The following is a 25,268-nucleotide window of genomic DNA, read 5'->3' as shown; positions in this document are numbered from 1 at the left end:
AGTAGATAGGGCCGTATTTATTGATTTTGTACAACAATGAAATGATACAATATGGACACATTACTTCAAGTTTAAGGATGAGTGGTAAATACATATTTTGAGTGAATCCTGGGTGTTTGACGGGAGACTTGCCTGGAGAGTGACCTAATTTGGAAACACATGAACCCTATTCGATTGTTTTGCTTCTTTTAGCTGTGTTCCTAGCATTGTTTTGTGTGTATCTTGTTGTTTTACTTGATCCAGACAGCTGAACATGACATTACATTACATTTTATTACATTTTCATTTAGCTGACGCTTTAATCCAAAGAGACTTACAATAAGTGCATTCAACCATGAGGGTACAAACCCAGAACAACAAGAATCAAGAGTGTACAATTTTCTTCAAGAAAGCCAAACTACAAAGTGCTATAAGTAAGTGCCATGGGTATCTGTGTGTGGGATCTAATCACACAGCACATTCCACATGGACTAATAGGCAGATAGTTGACATTTTGTCATCCTCCTCAACACGACTGGAGCAGTGGTAGTTCAGTGGAAGGACATGTCACTGCTCTGCTGCAGCGGCTCGGTGTCCTTGAGAACACAACTGTGCAATGAAGCAACAAAGTGCTTCATTAAATGTGCCCTGGTAGATCTGGTCTGAGGAGGATGTCTCCGGGAAGAAGGATAACGTTTGGCTGCAGCTCAAGAGGGAGGGCCCACTGAGTATCTATCACTGGAGGAGACTGGTTGTCAAATAAAAAATAAGTAAAAAGCAGCGCTGGGTAATTTTACAGGATGAAAGTCAATACAGGCAATCATCTAAGACACGCCTCTCGCTTTCCCTTGAAGCTACTCACTGGCACAGTATTTACAATTGTGCAGGGCCAAATGGTTTTAACCTGCTCACAGAGGAAACAGATTATATTTGGCACATGTTCAGGAGGAATGTAGTGTAATTAAAAAGCTCAGTCAATTCAAAGCAGTAGAGTTCCTACTTCCACTCAGAAAAACAGTAAGGATCTTATAATCTTCCACTTAAAATTATATTGAGTAAGTGAATACACTTTCATTTCAAAACAGACATTAGAACACCAATTTTCCATGAGGCAGACCACTATTTTATAGGAATTACAGATTGTAAATGCTTTATCGATCGCTGACATAACCTCGTCTGAAACAGCGTACATCTTTTGAAACTACTTCTTGTCCAGGAGCTGTAACGTTAAGTTGGCAAAGACCTTGACTTGGTGTCAACGTTCTTCCTCACACATTTTGATCACACATGGACAGCTCTAGGTTGAGGTGACAACGGAGACAAATTGAGGCCGGATTTTAGATACAATCCCTCAGACCTCAGTTGGATATAGTGCGTGACGCATGAGGCCACTGTGATCAACTGAGTCACTCCCTCTCTCTCTTTCTGACATTGGATCTGGATCCGCCCCTTTACCTGCTCTAAAATTGTATTGGTTCTTCCTTGGGTCGGGCCCAACCCATCAACATTTTATTGAAATCTCCTATGTAGTTTTTGAGTAAACCTGCAGTCAGACAGAGGAACAACAACAACAAAATGGCAAGACCGCATAACCTCTGTGAAAGAGGTATAAGTGGGTTTAATAACGCAGGTAGGTAGATTTTGTTATTTCTGCACAGAGCCGGGCCAACTGTGTCCTACTGCTTACATTCCTTATGCTAAGATAAGCTCACTAGCTTCTGCCTGTCACTGTAAATTGAGTTTGCAGAGCTGAGAGTGGAACAGTTACATATGCCATATTCCTGCAGCCCTTAATATTTTAATGTTTTTTCCAACCAACATTTGCAAACCAATCCAAAGATATCTGGTTTAAGAAGAGCAGCAAGTTCTCACTGTCTCGGAGCTTCAGACAGTAACATCTTTATTAACTGCTGGAAACTGCCCCAAAAAATAAATTGTCTTATTGATGCAAATTAATTGTATGTTGATCAGCTAATTAACTGGATTTTTCAGATTTAATCAAATAACATAAAGGATGAATCAATCATTATCTGCAGCAAGGGCATGTGTCTCTATCAAATAGTTGCTGATTAATATTCTGTCAATCATCTAGTCAACTGTTTCAGCAACAGATTACATTATGTTTCCCCTATTGTTTGACCCCAGTGCCATTTATGTTTTTGAATGAAATCACTGAGAAGAAATTACCGTGAATGTGTTCTACATTCCTGTGACTCACTGTCTGGAATGCCAGAAACTCTTATTGCAGGAAGTCAACCGGTGTTGGTTTCCGGTTCACCCTGAAAGATGAAGGGGTGATAAGATATCTGTACTTATTTTCATGTTTCTAATTTTGTGTGGGCAAAAAACAGGAAGGAATCCAGCCTTTGATTTATATTCAAATGAGAAGTATACAGGGGAAATTAGATTTCCTCTTTCATTTCAGAGAACGAAATTCCTGGTGGCAGATCGTATTGTATCATCTTGTAGCGTTAATATCCAGCTCTGAGCGTCGAGAGCTTTTCTTCATTACAAAGACGGTAAGGAACTTTTACACCTCGTTGCTGAGAATGCAATGACAATTTCCATTTCTGCTCCAACGTTCGAACAATACCCCAAAGTATGTTTAAGACGTTTCTCAGCCGTTTTAATTTACACATGAAACACGATAACATATCAAAGGAGCTTTTCTTTAAATAAAACATCAAAATCTGTCTCTGCTCTACATCCCTCATGTAATGAACCGGGCTAATGCTGTGCCTCAAAGAAAACCAACCAGAAGGTGTTTATACAGCAGTGCAGAATTCATCAACGTACACCACCAGTTCAAGTTCAGACAATACACCGACTTATGTGAAAAAATATGTACTGCTAGCCTGAAAAGAAGCAACTCTCCATGAGCAGCAAACTCAAAGAAAAATTGTCAATGCCTAATTCTGATTTGATCTTAAGGATTAGTTTTAACTCTATGGACCTCTGTGACACAGCTAAGCCGAGTACAAACACAAGAAATAAGGATTCACAAGAGGAAAACTAGAGAAACTGAGTTTGATTCTGGAAGGGCTCGCAATAGGGTGTATGTTCCAGAACAAAAAAAGGAAAATTTTCCTAAATTAAAAACAAAATAATCAGACATAAGTGATAAATGTTGGGCGAGAGCTTGTGTGCAGCGTGATACGAGTCAAGAAGTCATGAGGCGCTCACTTCCACCTAGTGGAAAGCAACGGCAAGTGATGCATTTTCCCGTCTGGTGACCACGCAGCGTGAGCACTTAAGTGTTTTGATCTTAAAATGAAGTGTGATCAACTGACTAACTAGAAACTGCTCTGAAGTCAGTGTTGGAGTATTTCACTGTTATATGGAACGTATTATCAAGACGGTAACATGCACCTAGATGGATCAAGTACACGTGCAAACACTTGTTTGTTAGACCCACAGATGGTCTGCTCATGTGTTTTCCCTTCACACAAGAACCTGTTCCCTCTGTAGAGAATCGGCACAACCACCATTATAATAGCAATATACCAGTGCAAGGTACAAGTCAAACGATTAAGAAATAAAATTATTTTAACTTTTTTTTCCATTTTTTTAATTTTGTTTGCAGTAATAAGAATATATCGATATTTATTTGGTTTTGACATCTGCTTTCATTTTGCGATGTTAGGTGTTTTTCTATCATTGTGAAAAGATGAGATACAGGATACAAAGTTGCTTCTAAAATGTGGCACAATGATCTAACAGCGTGGTTTGGATGGAGATCTGGGACAAGCTGAAGGTTTATGCAGGAACATGCGTTGGAGTCTTCAACTGTAACTTCTCATTGACTTTGAATGGGAGGACTTCATACGAACTGCATTGCTTGCACTGTGTTTGGAAGAAGTTGAGCACAATTTACCATGCTGTCCCAGAGGTACCAGTCAAACTTATCATGTTTGGACAAACACAAAAACACAATGTGAAAGATGAGACAGAGGCAGCAAGTGAACCTGCTTCATATTCATCTGGTTATGGATTTATTTCCTGTGTACTTTTGCTTTAGCTTAGCATCGACAGCTAGCATGACATGATAGCACGAAGAATGGCTATGTTGAGCCTCCCAAGCACAAAATAGAGTTTTTTTTTCAACTTTTCAGGTTAAATTCAAAAGTCTTGAGACAACTGCTCGAGCAAAAGAGTCCAAATAAATTCACCAAAGACAAAAAAGAACTTCAAGACGTCACATTGAGAAAACTCTCACCGAAGGGGCTTCTCGCTTTCCTTCCAATATACAGCACATCCATGCTCTCTGTGCAATCTAAAGGCGGTAATCCTTCTTCATGCATACTCTCCGTGGGTGTCTTCCTCCTAACGACCCAACGTGATACACCAATACAGATCAGAGAATCTAATGCAGTCAGTCTGCATACATGCAGTACTTGGAAGCGATATTCAAACGGTGACTGGGAGTGGAAATGAAATGAAAACCAAAATCGCCAACCACTGCAAGTTCAGATGTACATTTTGAAAGCTGCTTGAAATATTTTGAGTTGTTTATTAATAGTTCACATCCACATTGGAGTCTGTAAAACCTGCTACACGTATGGAGGAGTAATTTGGTCTCTTTCATGTGTTTGTTTCTCCTTTGCCTTTAAATTAGCAAAGAAAACCCTTGGACAAGAAATTTGCAGTGAAGGGATAAATAACAATCCTCCAGAGCATCGTCTTGTATAGTCTGGGCACAGGAACAGAGCATCTCCAGTGGCAGAATGATGTGGTGAAATCCTGTGTGAATGTGTGATGAGGAAGCTGGATGCTGCTTTTTCAAAACATGATGACACATCTGACTAGACTCCCACATTTACACCTGAGCTCCTCATCTACTATGAAAACAAACAAAAAATAACTTGAATGAATCAAGACTACTAATTGTGTAAAGAGTTAATATCCCTACAGCTGGACAGACCCGCACTTCCACTACTTTGTGGCAGCTTCCCCATCGGGTCTCATGCTGAAGGGCTCCAGGCGCTCGCTCTCAGGCAGCATGTTGTTCAAGCGCTCCATCAGAGGCACCGTCTGGTCGATTCCCATCTGGATGCGTCTCAGGATCATGGACATCTCGTTGACCTTCTGGATTTGCTCAGCGTACTTGGCGTAGCGTTTCTGGCGCTCCTGCATTATGGTGAACAAGGTTTCTACGGACAAGTCCATCTGGAAGAAAACAGACGAGGGAGAGAGAGAGCAAGAATTAGATAGAGAGCTAGTCTGTGACTTTTGATGACACTTTGAATCATCTCAAGGCAAAGCAGGGAAAATCTTAAATATCTGAGATGATTTATAAAAATTCTGATTTACAACTACTCATTTTCCTAATGTAAAATATTCTGGTTAAATAAATTTAAAATAAACTTAATACCAAATGTTTAAGAAATATAAAGTTTTAGCATAGCCTTTCCAAAAAGCTTTTTCTAATGTAATTATCACAAACGTATTTTTTGTCCGATTTTGTGTCTTTATAATATGACAGCACTTTATTAATATTTATATTGCCTATCTTTGTTTCAATGATTTATCACTTTTCAATTATTGAGTAGTTAAAATGTTAAATTTTCCTCAATGACTTAAAATGACTTGTTTGGCCATGAAAAAACTCAAAACCTTTAATAAGAAAGACAGAAAAAGAAAAGCGGCAAATTCTCACATCTGAAACTCTGGAATGAATGAGTATTTATAAGAATCGAACAGTTAATAAATTATCCGAACTGCCCTTTCCTGTAGACTGTGGGTAGCTGTGGACATTTTTCTTTTATTCTCAGACAGTTTAGTCAGGACTTTCTCAGCACTGGCCACCGTTGTCGGTTCAGGACAACTTGAGTCTTAGCCATCAGGAAATTCCCTCTGCAAGAATCCCTCAAATAGCTAATTGGTCTGCTTTGTTAATTTCCAGGGAGCAAATCTAAACTTAGGGGTGAAATAACATTCCGTTCCATGCAATTTTACCTCTTTTATCCTCTTGACCAAGGCATTCTGGTCGAAGGCCACGGCCTCTGCACACTGGTGTAGATGGTCCTGGTAACGGATGCAGAGCTGCAGAACCTGAGCATTATCCAGCCTTTCTAGACTCACAGTGCTTGGTGACGTTTGGCCGCTCAGCACTCCTGTGGAGAGAAACGAGCCGGGGACCCACATAAACATGTTAGAACAGGGTAATGCTCAACAAAACCTGGATTTTGGTAATTATTTTAATTAGCTATGCACTGGATCTGAAGGACCTACCCTTCCTGCTATTTCAGGAGTGTGCCTTCACAGGAAACATGGCTCATTTTCCACATTTAAGTGCTAATGAGTTGCAGTGACAATTATCTTTGCTGCACAGAATGTTAAAATAGACCATTGGGAACTTGTGAAAGATGTGATGAAACCGTCACCATCTTCGTGAAAACTGTAAATGTAAAAACCCGACAAAAGATCTGCACAATGTATCCAAAGACCCTCATTTATAAGAGCAACATTTTAAATCGGACAAACAAATCTTTGCCAGACATTATCAAGATTTACCAGACAGACCAAAACATTGCTATACATATCATCCATCGATCCACCCATTCATGATCTATACTGCTTATCCTAACAGTCGCTGGGGAACTGGAGCCAATTCCATCTGACAGAAGGTGAGAGACATGGTGTAGGCTGTACTATTTTTGTCTGAAAGTGTTGTTTAATCTAGCACATGTAAAAGTTTCTTCTAGGCGTGTGCCCTCTACACCAACCCAGGAATGGAGATCTGATCCAAATCAGTGATGATAGTTTAACACTTAAAGATAGGGTTGTTAATCCTAGAAATACTAGCAAAGCAGGCTACACTTTGAAAAAATTCCAGGGATACATCTGACTGCCTACCAATGGCAGTTGTTTTGCTGTTTTGTTTTGTCCAAAGCTACACCACCAAAACAAATGAATGTGTACTGACTGATAACTGCTACAAGACGACTTGTTTATCTCAGCATCAAGACTCCAGTCATGCACAATGAGAGCACAGGCAGGGTTCGAACAGACAGACAGGTGTGCCAACAGCTCAGTCGATTCATCTGGTCCCAATAAAATGATTGGTTATCTTTACGTTGCCATAAAAAGTGTTGCAGTAACAACATTGCAACCCAACATTTAACACATATCTTATAACATTATCTGCCAGATACTGTATACTTTATTAGGATTTTTGTTGTGAGTGAACTCTTGGAGACTGTATGCTTATTAATGTGTTTATTAGTTATATGTAGCTGTAACTAATAAAGTTTAAATGAATGCAGTATAGCCTTCTTTCTTGCTGGTTAATATGTGCACTTTCCACTGAAACAACAAGCCACAGTCTACAAAATGACAAGCAAGCAGAGACTATTCAAAATAGGTTCATAAAAAACAAAGCATAATCATTGTATTGTTAATTTGATTACATTAGGTTATTTTTGACTTGCTGAACCAAATTGTCTGAATGATGAAAATCGATGTCAGCAGCTAGGGAACTTGAACGGTACCTTTCAAAAGTGGCTGAAATGTGGGTATTTCTTGAAGCTTGATGACGTCTGGGTCATTGTGGATATTCCGCAATGACTGGGTCCCCTGGGTTACAACCACGATATCATCCATCTTCGCCTTCTGCTTTGCTGGAGACGGCACCACTGCAACAACAACCATACTCTTAATATTAACAGGCACAAATTCCTTTACCATGTCACAATCAAATCACTTGCTACTAACTGTCAACACTAATCTGAGAAAAATGTGTTAAATCTTTTTGAGATGTACGACAGTGTAGAGGTAGATGTAAGAGTACTTTGGAATACACTGATCCATTTGAAACTTAATGGAATGGTGAAAGACAAACTTGCATCCTTTATTTAAAAAGACAAGTTATATAACAAAGGTAAAAAATGCTGGATCCAAGATTTGATTTATCTGAAAGTACAAATTTATCTTTAAACTTAGAAATAATTAAGTGACATTGATCATGCCAATCATCGATATCGACTGATATGAACGTTTTTATCCTGATATGTTTGCCATACTGCCCAGCCGTATAAGAATATCATCAGAAATATAAACAAATGTAAACAAGTATTAATCATGCAGAACGAATCATTTCTGACTACATGTTAGCATTTGCTTTCATTTCCATATTAGATTTAGCATTGATTTTTACTGAAGAATGAACATGTTGTAAGATGAGTATAATTGTATTCTGAAGAAGTAGCTGGAAACTCAAAGTAAAGTAACTACAAAGTAAATGTAATGGAGTAAAACATGTAATCATTAAATTTGAGGGGGAGGAAGTACTGCAGTAACTTAACTGTCCATCAATGCCAGTGACAATGCAAAGGTGCAGTCACTTTAGTTAGTCAATCTACTGTTGGTTAACCTGGAGACGGATACAAGTGGACAGAATACAAGGTGTTGTGTACCAGAGCACAGATTCACCTGACGCGCTGTAGTCGGAGTGTTTGTGCTCCGCTTCTCCGCTCTGCTCGGCTCCCATGATGCTAACGTCTGGCTAATGCGCTAGCAGTTAGCTTTCGTTAGAGTGTCCACAAACTGCGGCGAATTACCCACGAATGCGTTTGATGCTGGAGGGTCCACATACACCAGGACTGGCAGTGAGGTCACCCTGACCGCAGGAGAGGTGCTAGGAGCCAGGGGTGTTGTTGGCAGCGCTGCGACAGCAGTGTAAGCTATGTCAGCTAACGGTTAGCCTCAGTCTCAAACGTTCATGCTAGTTTACTAGCTGACATGCTAATAGAGGAAGCTACACGAGCTGTAAACCCGGCAATGAGTGAGAGACATGTAGTTGAAGACATTAAACAATCTTAACATTAACGCGTCACATGACACACCCGATATGACTGACTTTCTGTTCACGATTCTTAGGCAGCTGACAGACCAGCTTACTTCCGTAAACATTGATCACGTGGACTACCCTGTGCTTGTTTCCATAGCAAAACATAACCGCAGTCTTCTGCTCCTGAGGTCTGACGTAAACACAGCTCACCAATCATGACTCTTTTCTGTATATTAACTTATTAAAATTCATATTACATTTTGTCAGTGTTTACCAAATCTATATCACAATAATTCCAGGTCTTCTATAATTAATTTTGATTGATTATTTATTTAGGCCTCGGAAAAAACATTGAGGAATAAGACCCTTATTTAAAATTAGTGCCGAGGGTACAATGAACAGTTAATACATTGAGAAAATAAATAAATAAATAAGAATGAAATAAATATGCATATATACATACAGCAACACAAGGGAAAAGGTCACAAACAATCAACCCTGACGATTCAATAAATACTATAAAATACTATGGTTAAGCCTAACCCAACTAACAGTTACAATCACTGCAGGAGAAGCCAGCCGTACATGAAACAAGACTCGAGAACTCCTTTAATGAAATAAATGAGGTCAACTTTAAAGATTTTTGGACCTCATTCCAGATGTAGGGTGCCTTATAACAGAAAGCTTTCTTCTCCAAGTTAGTGTTAACACGAGGTAGATATAATGAAAGCCAGCTCTGGGAGCGGGTATTGAGGTTATTACAATTCCAGAGAGAGGAGAGATATAATGGCAGTAGCCCAATGATTGTTTTGTAAATATAGATCTTCCAATGACCATCCCTTTTTTTAGACAGGGCTGGCCAGCCAACTTTATTATAAAGAGCAGAGTGGTTTGTGCCATAGCGGTCTCCAGTGATAAAACGTAGAGCAGAATGGTATACAGCATCCAGGAGTTTCAGTGTGGTTTGCGATGTATTCCCATAAATAATATCAGCATAATCTAAAACTGAAATGAAAACAGACTCAATAATGCGTTTTCTGGTCCAGAGCCTCTGTACGGAGTGTTCATTTATTTATTCCTTCTACCACGTGTCGTGGTAATCTGTCCAGTAGTTTTTTTTGTAATCTTGCTTACAGACAAACAAACAAAACAAACAATTCAAAGTCCACTGGTGAAAAACCTCTTTAGCGGAGATAACATCCACAGAGACATGAAATGACCATAGACACCGACTTACCACATTTGGATGCTAACAGACCACAGACGGAAACAAAACAACACAAACACTGCAGTGTCTCTTTCATTCTAGGGACCAACATTGGAGGTGTGGGCAGGGCTTTTACCCAATCCAAACCCAGAGGCCCATCATCTCATAATCCATCCACCCAATCACCAAAATAAAAGGTAAGAATATGTTGGATAGATTAATTGACCAATATTTAAAAAACAGAAATATCTTCAAAAATGGACCCCGTAACATGACAGTGAGCTTCATAATCCCCATCAGCCGGAAGCCACCATCTAGCATTAACATTCTTTGCAGCCAATAAATAATGTTTAAGGCTTTTCCAAGGTCAAATAATGACTAAATCATTTTAGAAAATTAGTTTTTTCTTTTGTTGTCATATAAGACCTCCAGAAAATATACCAAATATTGAAAAAGTACAAAACGCCTCGTAAGCTGTGTAGATTTAATAAACAAGACGCAAGTCAAACTGAAAAACAAATCACTTTCAATACAAAACAATCCAAGTCATAAAGACTTAAACGAGAGCAAACATACAAACATGTATTAACTTATAGGTTTTATGTCAACTTTAAATGACGTGGAACATCCTGTAGGATAAAGAACAGGCATTAACATTAAATTTCTCATGTAAAGCTGATGCATTTGATACATAAACATTTGACTACTGTAATTTGTAACAGTAACACCTCTTTATTCAAGACAATCTGTGGGGTTTATTCTCCCTTTTTAGTTTCAGTCTTTTTAAACAATCTGCTAAATAAGAGGCTCATGAATCAAACAAAAACACAAAATGCCTTGAGGTTTAAACTTTTATCCAAGAAGGAAGAAATCCTATTCAAAGAATTACCAAGAACGGTTTACTGTAGTGTAGGAAACACTCTAAAATGTGGAAAAACAAGTCTTAATATTAGTTATAAAAGAACTACTTTGCCTTTACATTTAGTCAAAATTTGAAACCAGTGAAAGCTGATTTTGTCATTAATATATCAGCAGAAACACAAATGAAGGCCTCAGGCGGAGGACTCCAGGCCTCTGGAATCCTGTGTTTGGTCAACTCTTTCCTCCTTGTCGGTCAGTTTTCCATTGTTTTCTTCAACCAGAGGGTACTGCTGCAGGTTCAGGGTCAGCATGCGGCTGAACATGCACTCAGTAAACTGTGACAATAAGGGACAAACAATGTATTGAATGCATTTTCATGTAATAAAGAAACTTCCAACATGTTTGAAATGTTTCTTACATCTGAGTAGACTCCCAGAAGAGCGTCTGCCTTGGAGAAGAATTCCTCCTTCAGGGAGATGACAATGATCTGCATGTTCTTTCTGGACTCCTTCCTGATGAAACTGGTCAACTGAATGTGAACAAAATACCAACATAGTGCGCAGGTAAGCACACAAAACCCGATACAACACTGACAATTACACTACCAGTCAGGTTTCCCGATTTAATTGAAATTTAAGTAATTCAAATCAAGCAAATAACTCAGTAGGGGTGAACGGTACACAAGTGTCGTAGTCATCACTGCTGTGATAGGGCACCATGATATGGATTGTACAATGCCTTCAACACAGAGATAAATCAACAGCCTATCTATAAAACATACTGAATTTGTATGACTTCAAAATGATATGTTGTGCTCCGAATATTTTTCAGAATATTTTGTATCAAATTAAAAGATAAAACATTATCGCTTCATCAGCTGTTGCCTTACAAGGTACAGTATGTGATCGAAAGGAGTGGACAAACTGATCAGTTAAAAACTAACCAAGCCTAACCATAACTGTAAGATTTCAGTTTTCAGTTTTCAGAGCCTTACTCAGGCCCAATGCCGACAATATTAGCTGCACTGAGGTTGTGTTACCCTGACACGAACGGTTATTGTTATTATTAATTATTGTCCAAATCTAGTCCTGTCTCCAGTATCCACACTCTATAATGCAGGTTATTTTGCCATGTCATGAACACCAGCAACATGATGTTACACTTAAAAAATATCATGTCTGTGAAAATGAGGAAGCAACCTGCAAACGGGCAAAGCTGTTTGTGCAGCCAAACTGCAGAAGAGGAGTAGGTCCCAAAACCACAGGAGTGTAACTCCAGGCATTTTTTACCGCTGCTACACAATATAACATAAGACCAGTAAAGGATGGACAGATCTGACTTGACAGTGCAAATAAAAGTGCAACTACAGTGATATCAATTTTGGGTCATATTGCCCATCCCGGATAAACGGTACAAACTATTATGGTTAACAAAAAAACATGTGCATTTCATAGAAAACAAACGGAAATGGAAATGGAAGTAAGTAAAGAGAAACTTTGTGAAAGTTTGGTGTTGAGTGGGCAGGAAACTAGGTAAACTCTGGGTGAAACTGGAAACATACCTTGTTGATGTTAGTGTTGTCCAAGGCTGCGTCTACTTCATCCAAGACAAGGAAAGGAGCAGGGCGGAAGCTGAGAGAAAAGACACAAGCACCAGTGTCAAAAAGCAGCAGGGACATGAGTCGCATGAACCTAAGATCAATACTTTCAGTACAAAAGAAAGTGAAAAAGAAGCAGTACCAATTTATGTATTAAGCGGAAATGTCAAGTGAATCTTTGTGATATCTTTACATAGAGTTGATGACACTGAAGAGGAGAGTATCAAAAAGCTCTTCAAATTACATCTTATATATTTTGTTACTCACTTCGTCAGTTTAAAAAACTCATGGTCTTTAGCTGCTAAGTTCCACATTAAATGGTTTCTGAAATTGAATAACAATCTTCTATATTGTAAATGTGATTTGTAGTTTGGTTTGCAGTTTTGTTGAACTTCCAGGATTACCTGTGAATAGCGAACACCAGGGCCAGAGCAGCAATGGACTTTTCTCCACCAGACAGATTGTCCATGGACATGAAGGATTTTCCAGGCGCCACACAGTTGTAGTTGATGCCGCCAAGGTACGGTTCCTCTGGATTGTCTGGAGTCAAAATGGCCTGGAACACATACAGCACTGTATTGTAACTTCTTTTAATGGAATTTCTTCTTTTAGACACCTTGTCCTTGTTTCTCACAAAGGGATTCTTCACAGAATTTACCTAGTTAACTTAATATGTTAATACCATTAAAATTAACAAATTTCAACACACACAGGCAGTGTGTGTTGGAGTCAGTGAAGCTTTAACCTGATAACGTGGGCGCCAAAATGAAGGCAAGACCTTCCGTGTCTCACACATGCCTTTCAGACATCCAGGATGGCCCGGGCGTAAATCAGTAGAGGATAGCATATAGATATATACAGACAGGGAGGACAGAGGAAAACATGTGCATGTGTTGCTTCACCTGAGCACTGCTGTTCCTGCAAATTCTTTTATAGATCTGATCAATTACGACAGACACATGCTCGAAGCACTGGTTGAAGAGGTGGAGGCGCTGGGTTTTGACATGCTCGAACTCCTGGTTGCACCTTTTTGTTACTTTGGTGCTGGCTTCAAAGGCTGAGTGAAGGGGGGAGGCAAGGCTTAATAACCAGTCCAGGTACTTCAGTTATCACATGACAACTGAGTGTGATTACAACATTAAGCAGAAATCCAAAACGACTTAAATGTTTCAAAAAGTGGTTTTCAATGGCAAACGTTTTTATGCAGATACAAACTTTAAAAGCAACGCCTGAGTAAAGAATTACCTTCGGTCACTCCCTGACACTTGTCCTTCACCTCAATCATCTTTTCCAGAGCTTTCAGGTTGGGGGCTGTGGTGCGATGCAGTTCTGACTCAATGGCGGACACTGACTCCTTCAGCTTCTCTAGTGAAGCCTCTACCTCCTTCTCTCCCTGCAGACTCTGTATAAACATATATTCAATACAAGTATGTGCTGTACAAATGTATTGTGGTACATGCTGGTCCCATGAATAAACAGAACTCAGATAAAATCAGGGAGATGATGAAGTTTCAAGTCTCACCCTGAGCTCAGCCTCCAGTTCAGAGTAATCGATGACGAGCTGTGCCTCTCTCTCATAGATGTCCATGGTAGCTGAAGTGCTTTCTGATTCTGTGTCCGGCTGCACAACAAACACAGATCAGTCAAACCAAATGTTTTAAAATAACTCTTGAGTTTTACAGTAAATGTGCATGCATATTCCTTTGCTGACTTTAAAACTGACACCTGCACTTCTCCTGTGTCTCTCTGTGTCCTACCTGCACCCTACTGATTTCATTCAGGCTCCCTGACAGCAGAGTAATGGGCAGACTCTGGATCTTGCAGGCCAGCAGTAGGTTGTGTCTGGCCAAGCGTTTCTGCTCTAAAGCCGACTCTGCAGACATCACCTCACGCTGAAGTTTCACCAACTCTCTGACAGAAGGAGAAAAGTTCCCTTTAAAAACACCGCTATTTCTTATAGTTTTGTTCAGAGCTGGATTTTATTTTTCGTCATCATAAAAGTGGAAGATAAGGGCACACTTAAAAATAAGAGTCACTCATAAATTTTTTTTACATTTACCAGCATGTGTTTTGAGACTGAAAATGTGTTATATGCTCTTGTAGAAGTCACTACTGAAGTCTGTATATCTACTGCATATGTGTTGTATTCACAATTTCAAGGAGAAATACTCCACTAACCACAATCCTCAAGTGTAAAAGTTATGTGTTTGATTGGTGGGGCTCAGTGTCACAATGGAAATTGTTCAACACTTTAACCTCATTAAGGATTTTCTGAAACGTCAATGGAGGAAATGAATGGAAAAGTTACATCCAGAACAATCAAAAGTGGGCAGTCACTGATCTCTATGGTTTGCACAAGTTAACATCACATCTTACATTTAACATTTTACTTAAAGAGTCCCTACCTTCAATAAATTCCGTAACAATTTCGTGAAAAAGTATATGAGCTACCTCCCAGAGGAGAAACCTCTGTAGAAGCATCTGCTGCTGAACTAATAGAAACAGTGGCAGTTGCACTAATAATATTAGTGTAATTCTAACTGTTTGATCTCTTGAAGCCTTTGGGTTTTCTGGTCCAGCTCAGCTTTGGCAGCTGCCACTTGGTTCTTATTAGACAGCAGCCTGTTGTTCACCTCCAGCAGTTTTTTCTGAGCTTCCTCCACCAGCAGAAGCAGCTGCTCCTCATCCTGCAGAAAAACAATGAAACATGCAATGGCCGAAAAATTTGATCCGAGCCAGAGTTGTCCAGCACCAGTCCAAGAAACTACTAAACTCTTGATTCAACTTTTAGTTAGTGGGGCCATTATTTCTGGCCATGCTCATTGGAAACTAAAATTGTAACTGTGCGCGGTATTTTACCCTCTGGCAAATAACAAGAGGTAGTCCAACACTGAGATGATTACCTTCTTCTGCTCTGCCATTGACCTCTTCTCCTTGTTGATAGTTGCCTCCATTTTGTGCAGCTTCTCTATCTGCTGCTTCAGTTGGTCTTGTTCATATTCCAGCTGAGCACTCAGACGAGCACGCTGTGACTCAAACTCCAGCCTTAGGGGAGAGGAATGATGCATCAATGTGTTTATGTTGCAAATGACATGGAGCACGTACCGTGCAAGTACTGTAATTTTATAAAACAAGTATACACAGTACTAAAACATGTACAAAACTAAATCTGTATTTATAAGAAAATTACATACAATTACATTAAAAACATGATCAAATTGAGTTTCCATTAGAACCTGTTTTAGAGTTCATTCACCACTTTGACAGTTCACACCCACAATCCTCCATGATCAAATCCCATCTCCTTAAAGCAATTCACGCTGTGAAAAGCTACATGTGTGTCAGAGTGTCCCGAAATACTGACTCATCAGAACGTGTGAGGTGCATTGAGGAAGACGTCTCTTGAGTCAGCCGAGGATCACTATGCTTGATTTATTTATAACCCTGGCTAAGTTAGTGACTCGATGGAGTGAAGGCCAATGGTAACTTCTTAACCGTCTGAATGACTTACTGATGGAGTCATAAGTAAACCCACCTGATACCAGTGTATAACAGTTGTCACAAACCCTTTTTAATCCAAACGTAAGTTGAGATCTACCACCTTGATATCTTCCAAAAAAAAAAACACATATTTATAATTTCTGTTAAAGGTTGAATATATGAATATTCATATACACAAAGAAAGGCAGTGATGCAGCTTTATCTATTCAATGCACAAAGTTAACATTAATATCAATTCATATTTATTGCATCTGTTCAATGCACAATATTTAGCTTATGTAGAACAATGTTTTTACATAGATTTTGCCTTGAATATGGCCATAAATATATGACTATTTCATGTAGTCCTATTTACTCAAATAAATACCAGTACTATACAGTATGAAGCCTTGCATCTTCCGCTCCTGAAACTATTTTACAATAAAAACAACTTTTAAAACAAAAGAATAGATTCTGTCAATGGAAATGCTTTTATTTTGAAACGCATACAGAAAGTGTTGCAAACATTTGTTTGTGACATAAATTCATGGGATAAAACAATGAAACTCTGTTGAAAGATAGTATCTCTGTTTATTCTGCAGTCAAGTACAATGTTTATCTGTCAATGTCACAAAAAAATTTCCAACACTTCCGAACCAGTTTCAAAGTTAAAGCACTCAAGCGTTTCACTTTCTGAATCCATTCCTTTGTTCTAACAGAGCTTTGATTGTTATCGACAGACTGCAAGATTAATGACAAAAGTCATATATTGTGATTGTATTAAAAGGCTGACTTAAAACATCTATGAAACTTTAAAGCCCTGCACAATTCCTGACTCAAAATCACAAATTAAATATTTATCACAGAGGTGTTTATCATAAATCCTTTATCACAGACCTGGCTGGTTAAATCTATCACATAAAAATGATGAGTGGTTGTCGTACCTTTTTTTGTCAAGCTCTTCCTGCTGTTTAAGGTATTCCTGCTCATACTCTCGGATGCTGTCCACACCGATCTCAGCACAGAAGTCAGCAAACACCAGGTCCTCAATCTGAATACAAATATCATCTCATTAAAATTTGATGAGGTGTTATAAAATTATCAGGATTTATTGAGAACAATTATGTCATTTGAACTTTTAAAGCTTTTTTTATCTTAACAGTAATATAGGAAATGTAGAAAGTAGTGGTGTTGGAAAAATCAATTGTAGTCCATGTCAGCATGAGGCAACAGGCTGTGAAAGTGCTGCAAATAAAGGAACCTGATCGATCTGGTCTCTGATCCTTCTCATCATTGCATCCTTTGCCTCCACACTTTCCTGCTGCATCTGGATCTGAGAGTCCAGGTTTACTAATTCACTCTCCATACGTGAAATCTCCTGAAAACCACAGGTAGACAGGAAAATACACTTAAAGAAGATACTGTACAACTGCTCATGAGTTGGGATCTAGAAAGCTGCACGGAACCTCTCTAAATATCGTCTACTAGTTAGAGATGTTCCCCATCCCGCCTCTTGACTGTCTGTCTCTTTCACACATACAACGTTTGAACCGGTAGCTGAGACAGCCAATCAGTTACATCTGTTCAATTAGTTCCACTGTACGACTGTGGTCTTGGTTGTTAGGAGACTCTGGAAGATGTAAGCCTCTGCTTCATATGACATATTTACAAATATGTGTGAGCTGCTACTGAAGTCATAGCTAATTGGTTTGTCGTATGTGTGAGCGATCTGCTTCAGAGTTTTTATGGTATATCTTTGTGTATGCAAGTTGAATATAATTTGTCTGGAGCTTTGGTTTATACAGACATCTACAGTAAAAATTTGACTTTCATTATACCGCTTGGCAGTGAAGGATATTTATTTTGCGAAGGTTTGCCAGCTCATTTTTGGAGTATTTGAGGCGGGTCTGAGCACCATGAGCCTGAGCAATGATCTGGTTCAGGTCTGACTCCTTTCTCTTCAGCCTCATCAGAGTCTGCCATAAACAAAAAACACAGCAGGACTGTTCATTAGCATCCAAAAGAAATGTCTTAGCTCAATTACACACAGTCTTGCACATTACGTTACATAATGTGTTATTTGGAAATTCCACGAAAAGTACAAAGTATCGTTGATAGAACTTATGTTATTTAAATAAAAGATGAAAGTTTGTGTAGCTGAATAGAAAATAAACAAAACTAATCAAAGCTTTTGGACTCACGCGTAGCTCAGCTGTAAGCTGCTCCTTTCGTTCCCTCAGATGTGTCATGTCTTTCTCGTCCCAGCAGCGAGCTTTGCTCCGCAGATCACTGGAGCCTCCAGAGATCACGCCTGACTTTGCAAACAGTGTCCCGTCCAGCGCTACGGTCTAAAGAAAACTGAATAAAGCATCTCCTGCCAGAAAAGGCAAACATGCCTATCCTGACACATCCTGACTCAAACAACCATGACTGACAGTCAAGCTTACCTTATTCCGCTCCTGTCTGTCAAAGGCCATGCTCCGAGCTTCTTTGATCGTCTCACACACCAAGGTATTGCCACAGACAAACTGCACTACTTTTCTCAGCTGGGCGGCACCTGCAGCAGCGTTCACCTGGACAACATCCACCATCATCTTGGCGCCAGGCACCTCCCTCAGTCTCTCATTCAGAGGAGTCACCTGAACACAGTGGTGATCACGTCTGTCCCAGGTCAAATTCATTCTTATCAGCGATTGATTATATTAAATAATTGCTTATCATCACATAATGATTGATACTTTTCTTAATGAGTAAAATCTTTATTCAGAGCAGCGCATTCATCAGCCGTCCTGCTCGCTGTTTTACTCTCTCGCTCTCTCTATCACACACACACACACAAACACACACACACATATTCACTAACAGTGTGAGCGAACATAAATGTAAACGTAGACGGCGTGACTCTCAGTTTGGCTTGACACGGTTGACGCAGTAGGCAGCGGGAATGATAGATTCACAGAGAGGAGCAGTAAACTACTGACAGAGCTGGTAAAATCTGTAAAAAAAACAACCTTTCAAGGTCCACAAATGTATGAAAAGACCACAAATGATCACTTAGTGAAGCTGTGCATGGCTCCCTGGGTGTCTGCCCCGGACTTGGAGGCGCTGTGGCCGGGCTGTGCGCCCTCCCCCTGCGTCCGTAGCCAGGTGGAATTTCTTCAACTAAACCATGTTGTTGGAATATAAATAATGCTTTTCATTGTGTCTGCATAGACCACTTACTGTGTGGGGTCTATGTTAGCATTAAAACCAAAGCAGACTGACTTGATACCACGCACCAAACCAGACAATGTATACTTAAACATTTGTTTATTTATCGCTAGCATATAATCATCGCGATATTCAACATTGATATTGCATGTTTTCCTAATATCCTGCAGCCCTAGTTTTCCCTTTTAAACCACCTAAAATAGTTAGGACTTGTTTTGGAAATGGTTTCAACTTACATCCAAGTAGTCGATGGGCAGAAAGGTTTCAGGTTCATAATGCTCCTCCTTAATAAAAGAGATGCAGTCACGGGCCACCTTCTCCGTGGTCACCACAATAGCATTCATGTAACGCCCAAACACCTTGGTGACAGCCAGCTGGTACTTCTTATGGATTGGACTGCATAAGTCCAACAGCTGACCATACTGGGACAGGGGAAATAAAGGAATAGATGAATGACGCATTTGGTTCACAAGAATAGGCCTCATTGTTACAGGACGTGTCTCCCATATTATACAACCAGACTTTATTTGTGAGAATTAACTCCCAGGTCTCTGAAAACTAAATTAGCTGGGGGTGAATCATATAGTATGATTTGAGTGATATGAATTGGTCTCTTACCACAGATTCAGGGTAAAGTCTGCGTAGCTTCTCTCGCATCTCTTTGCGCTGCAGCTGGCGCCGGCTTTCCTGTGTGTACAGACGGGCATTACCCAGCTCCTCCAGCACCTGACCCATCTCCTGGTTCACCTCCTGGCTGCGCTGGCGTCCACGCTGCAGCTCTGCATTAAGACGCACCTCTTGCTGACCATATTCCTCAAGGGACGACCTGTGACATACAGTGCCTTTATAACATATGCTTGGTTTCCTTTTGAGATTCCACATCCTTACACCAAAGTATTTAATTCTTCACTGATAAATCTACGTGGAGTAATGTCTCCCTGAAAGCCAGGGAGAGTCTTGCTAGAAGACACGACATTGTGCAAGACATGTGCTGATGAGGTACACTAATGACATACTTGCAGGTCCTGGTGTACTCCTCCAGCTTCTCTGTTCTACGTGTCAAATCTTCCAGCTGAGTGCGGTTGCTCCTGATGCCAACCTGCAGCAGGTGATTTGTAGTATTATAAAAATTAATCACAGATTCAGTGGTGACAAACAGTGCGATACCTGTCTTGTTCAGCAGCAGTTCAGTCTGTGTTTATAAACTTCAAAAGATGTGTTGTGTCAGCAGAAATGTGTCTCCAACAGTACCTCGACTTCTTTCTTTCTGCACTGGTCGAAGGCCATCTTTTCGTAGTCCGCTTTCACCTCCCACTGAAGTTTCTCTGCCTGCTGGCTGAGGACAGTTGCCTGCTTTTGAGCCAGCTTCTTCAGGTCCTTGTATCGCTCTAACTGAAGCAGATATACGTGCACAAACATGATAAGGATGCTCTGACAATGTCCCTTTTTGCTTAATGTTTCCTGGTATTTTCCATCTGGCTGCAGGTCTAAGCTCTTATTGCAAAATCTAGTTCCCCCTTAGTCTTCAGCTGAAAATCTGGAACAGTTAAGAAGCCCCTGCCAGAGGATCTCAATGTGCACTCAGGGTTGTGTGGGAGATAAAAATATGTAATTAACTGAGGAGCTATAAGTAATTAAAAGAACCTTAAATTCACTTCTACAATATACTGGAAGTCAATGTAAAGCCGCTAAAACCCGGGGGATGTGTTCCAACCTGATTTTACCATGTTTAAATGTAAGTTGCATAGCTTTGGACTCCAACCTGCTAGTTGCTCAAATTGAATCTTGTTACTTACTTTGCGGAGAAAGGAAATGGCGTTCTTTGACAAACACTTACCTGATCCTCTTCCAGCTCGATGTCCCTCCTTTGGGCTGTTCCCTGCTGCTGGGCCTGCTCCTCGTAGTTCTTCCAGGTCCTGTCCAGTTCACCGATCTCCCGTCGACCCTCAGCCACGTCCTGCTTTTTGATGGCCAGCACACTCTGACCCTTCTTCAGGGCATAACTGACCTCCTCAGCCTTTTTCATGTGATGGGTGGTGTTAACCTTGGCTTTGATGTACTGAGACCGAGCCTGAGACAGGATATGTTCATGGGCACTGGGTGACAGCAACAGAGGAGGCTCTGGTTAATTCTAGTCAATGGAATTTTTTCTGACAAAGACCCCCCATATATAAAGACAGACCCCTACATTTTTTTTACATTTAATCTATTTACAGAATCTCCTTCACACACAAACTCACCGAATTTCCTTCTCAGTGTGCTGCTGCTCTCTAGTAAGACGTCCCTGTTCCTTCTTCTCAGTTTTGACCATGTGCTCCAAGCTCACCACTTTATTGTTCTTTGCAGCTGCAGCCAGCTGTTTCTCCTTCTGGATGTCACTGAGAGTGTTGATACCCCTCTCATTGTAGTAGAGCTCAGCCAGGCTTAGCTGCAGGCGGTTTTGGTGAAGGTCGTCAACCATTGACTGGTACTTCTGGGCCTGGAGAAAAGAGAGATGTGTGTGCATGTGAGTGTGTGTGGGGAGGGGGTTTATTGTTGGATATCCATGCTCAAGAGAAGCTAAGGTCATCAAATTCAGTTGGTGCTAAACAGTCCAAATGTACAAATGTCCAAATTTTCAAATGCATTGCATGCCACTTGTGGATGGACGCACAACTGCAGGTAACACTATGAGGTCTGACTGACTGCATGGATGGTAAAACGTTATTGAATGATAGCGTTAGCGCAAGAACAAGTATGTGCCAAATAATGCTGTAAATAGCACAGCAGAAAGTCATACAATGCATCAATGGGGCAAAACACAGAGCTATAGGTCTCTAATGTTATAGTGAGAAGTGTTTAATTTGTTTGGTCAAGATAATTAATGAGAAACAGTGCTTTGACATTGCCAGATAGGGCATGGGCATTGGTGGAGGTATGCACTCTCAGAGCCCTCTGCTTATTGTTTTTTTGATGGAGGATTGATATTCTACCTTCCAGTTTGATAATCTTTTGCCTAAGGTGGTGGCTGCTAGAACAGTCAGGAGGAGAGGGGAGTTGCAGCATTATGGCGTGTTCAAGAGGTTTTTAACAGTTCTCCTCTCTAAAACAAACATACCCAGAGTTTAAATCTGGAAAAATCCATTATTTTCACATTTAAAATCAATGCCTCTCCTATGCTGACAGAGGATGTTTATATTTGCTTATTATATTTTACCTCAATTTTTTCCTGGGACACCTGCTTCCTCTCTACGGTTGCAGACTTCTTCATGTTAAACTGAAACTGTGTATTCTCTCTGGCCTTAAGCAGGGCCGCTTTCTTCTTATCGTACTCTGCAGCAAACTCTCCCGACTGACTGATTAGCTCGAACATTTTCGTCCTCTCCTTCGGGTCCTTCAAAGCAATGGACTCCACTGCCCCCTGGTGAGAAGTATCATGATTAACAGACTTCTTTTGCATGGCTTTTATTGTATAACAAGCCATTACGAACTGTGCCTGTGTCTAAAATACCCCCTATGTTTTATGTCTTAATGTATTTATTTGTTATGTAGTGATGTTCAACCGTTGTGTCTTGCATTTCCTAATGTTTCTGATGGCAATATTTCTGTTATCTTTTCAACCATGTTCATAAATTTCTCCTTCTCCTTCTCTACACTGAAAATAACATATTTAATTATTTTCTGAATTGAAATAATTAGGGATTGACTAAATAGATTTTTTCAACAAAAGTCGATAACAGATAATTACCTGCTTCTCATGGCCAATGAAGACAATGTTAAATCAATAATCTGACATTATTTAATAATTTTTTATTGAGTATAACCTGATCGCTGAATGTGAACCGGCGCACTGCTGTACTTGCAGTGATGCCTTTCTCATGTTAAAAGAAATTTGACTTATGTCAGAGGTCTATAGGATAATTTGCGTTTGTACCGCCTTGGTAAGGTACAGACCTTTCAGGTGACTTATAAGATTGGTTTTGTTAAAACATGCAGTCCTTTTACCTTCCCTTCAATCCAGGAAAGTTATTTGCATTGCTGCCACCTACTGACTTAAAAACCTCATTGCAATTATAGGCTCTTTTTATCAGCTTACAGTTCGTTTTTTTTTTTATATTCACTTATACCAGCATCCACAGCATGAAATATTGTCCGACTATTAACACTTGAATTTCAATACCCTAGTAGCATTTGTAAGCAGTATAAACATGTTTTACACAGTTTTTATTAACAATTATAGCTAATAATATTAAGACATCATCATCCATCAACAGTTGTTGTGGTCAGTGTGTTCCTTTATCATCTGCTCATACAGAAGGTGCTCACAGGAAAAGTTATCAATTAATACACATTTTTTATTAAATGTTTACATTATGCTTATAGAAGCTAAATAGGAGGATTTAAAGTGATTAGTATTAGAGCTGGTCTTACTTATGCGCCACATCATACTGTTAATAATATAATTTCATGATACTACTTCGTAATAACACCAATATATACAAGTTACAATGAATATAAAAATGCTGTTACACATTTCGGTCTCTTGGCAGTTTACCTGAAGCACCAGACAGTTTCGGGCTTTGGTCACAACGCCAATCTTCTTAAGCTCTACCAAGTATTTGACGAGACTTACTTGAACGCCGTTGATGCGATACTCAGAGGTGTTTCCTGAACAATACAAAGAAAAGCAGTGAAGACTGATTGTAATCAAAAACTCCCAAACCCTTGGAAGATAATAATGCTAGTTTTCAGTATTAGATTTCTCAGCACTGTTACCTAAATTTGAAACACAAGTATTAATCAACATATTTTAAATCCTAAACAATTTCTTATACAAGTTACCCAATTTCACTTTGTGACGGCTGTTGAAAAGGGCTATAACTGTGTTGAATAGAAATATCACTATTATTCACAATACCAACACCTTTTAATGAGGAACAAAGCAGAAGGAAATATGTGAGCAAAGTTATTCTTATTAAAGAATATAAAGGTGCTATGTCAAAGGATAGACAGCTTGTTTAACTCAAATTAAATACTGTGTTATAAAGTAACTTAACTATTTCAGATTAACTCCACTTCAACCATCAACATACAAATGTTACTGTGTGAATAATAGTGTAATAATGAATGTGACCTGAATTTTGACAGCCTTACATATTTACTTCTCTTCACCGCAATCTGCTGTGAAGTGATTTGAACCCACCGGTGATGCTGCGACGGAAGACGGTCTCCTGCTTCTGGTCGTCACGGTACCGGATGGAGACCCGGGCCGTGCTGGACACAGGCTGGCCGATGTGGGCTCCGTGAACCAGGTCTCCAAGGTGCTTTACCCGGAGGAGGGCAGCCCGCTCCCCCATGGCGAAGCTCAGGGCGTCCATCACATTGGACTTGCCTAGTTTGAATTGCCATGTTACATATGTCCTGCTTCAATAATAAAAGTCGATAAAGTTCTATACAGGGGAGTTTGCTTCTGCCAGGTTAACGACCATGCTGAGCATTTTCTATACATATTCAGACCAAGTCTGGATAAGCCACATTTTTCATTTGGAGCATAAAGGATATTTAAACATACAAGCTAACTGTAAATATAACTGGATGCTAGCAGCATGAATTAAAAATAATAATCTTCACAAAACGTCAGAAGTTTAGGCTAGTTGAGACACCAATGACGATGCTGGCATCGTCTGCTAGCATTAGCAGCTAGTATTGTCTGCTAGCATCAGCGGCTAGCATTAGCTGGCTAAAGAGCAGCAGAAATTGACGTTTGAAGTTACTTACCAGAACCATTTGTGCCAATTACACAATTAAATCGCATAAACGGGCCAATAACCTGCTTCCCTCGCCATGACTTGAAGTTTTCAATGTCAATTTGTTTCAGATAACCCATTTTAAGACCTCTTTAGCAAACTGAATGGAGACCCTGCCTTCTGCATCAGAGACCAAGTGAAAAAGGATGAAGGGCGCAGGTGCGCATCCGCACTAAGCGGGAAACTGACGGGTTCTCTGAAAAGCTTTTCATATATATATGTACCGGATATATAAGGTTAAGATTAAGATATGTTTATTCATACCAAACGCATGCACAGACATGCACAACACACTCATGCAATGGCAGGCAAATTCAACCTCTGCATTTAACCCATCTGTTTGCAGGACACACAGAGCAG

General features: G+C 39.8%; 2 protein-coding genes and 1 long non-coding RNA gene across 7 annotated transcripts; 1 reads left to right on the top strand and 2 right to left on the bottom strand.

The window, feature by feature from the left end:
• Positions 1–3,954: 3,954 nt before the first annotated feature.
• Positions 3,955–8,886, bottom strand: borcs5 (BLOC-1 related complex subunit 5). The gene is made up of 4 exons (XM_062390361.1): positions 8,410–8,886; positions 7,470–7,613; positions 5,935–6,092; positions 3,955–5,145 (listed from the first exon to the last, which is right to left on the bottom strand). The coding sequence occupies exons 1-4, from the start codon at positions 8,465–8,467 to the stop codon at positions 4,912–4,914; spliced, it is 594 nt and encodes a 197-aa protein (XP_062246345.1). The 5' UTR covers positions 8,468–8,886; the 3' UTR covers positions 3,955–4,911.
• Positions 8,887–9,945: 1,059 nt separating this feature from the next.
• Positions 9,946–17,181, top strand: LOC133955361 (uncharacterized). 4 transcript variants are annotated; one of them, XR_009920873.1, is made up of 5 exons: positions 9,946–10,171; positions 11,010–11,087; positions 11,264–11,398; positions 12,814–12,952; positions 14,214–17,181. It is a non-coding gene; the product is annotated as an uncharacterized LOC133955361 (long non-coding RNA). The 4 variants fall into 4 exon arrangements; XR_009920871.1 differs by having other exon boundaries at positions 11,007–11,087; XR_009920874.1 differs by having other exon boundaries at positions 11,007–11,087; positions 13,727–17,181.
• On the bottom strand, positions 10,853–24,988 carry smc1b (structural maintenance of chromosomes 1B). 2 transcript variants are annotated; one of them, XM_062390170.1, is made up of 25 exons: positions 24,880–24,988; positions 24,305–24,493; positions 23,657–23,769; positions 22,319–22,522; positions 21,363–21,601; positions 20,956–21,218; positions 20,374–20,510; positions 20,126–20,221; positions 19,741–19,935; positions 19,359–19,544; positions 18,360–18,551; positions 18,114–18,260; positions 17,751–17,888; positions 17,174–17,290; positions 16,857–16,963; positions 15,336–15,477; positions 14,974–15,119; positions 14,190–14,343; positions 13,955–14,053; positions 13,678–13,834; positions 13,335–13,489; positions 12,837–12,988; positions 12,397–12,466; positions 11,254–11,364; positions 10,853–11,170 (listed from the first exon to the last, which is right to left on the bottom strand). In XM_062390170.1, exons 1-25 carry the CDS (start codon positions 24,986–24,988, stop codon positions 11,027–11,029), a joined length of 3,762 nt encoding a protein of 1,253 aa, XP_062246154.1. In that variant the 3' UTR covers positions 10,853–11,026. The 2 variants fall into 2 exon arrangements, with proteins under 2 accessions (XP_062246154.1, XP_062246153.1); XM_062390169.1 differs by having other exon boundaries at positions 19,741–19,948; positions 20,139–20,221; positions 20,374–20,514; positions 20,960–21,218.
• Positions 24,989–25,268: the final 280 nt, after the last annotated feature.

This window comes from Platichthys flesus, chromosome 6, assembly GCF_949316205.1.
Source record: "Platichthys flesus chromosome 6, fPlaFle2.1, whole genome shotgun sequence".
Classification (NCBI taxonomy): domain Eukaryota; kingdom Metazoa; phylum Chordata; class Actinopteri; order Pleuronectiformes; family Pleuronectidae; genus Platichthys; species Platichthys flesus.
Note: the sequence above shows the minus strand (reverse complement) of the source record. Positions and strands in the feature narration are given on the sequence as shown.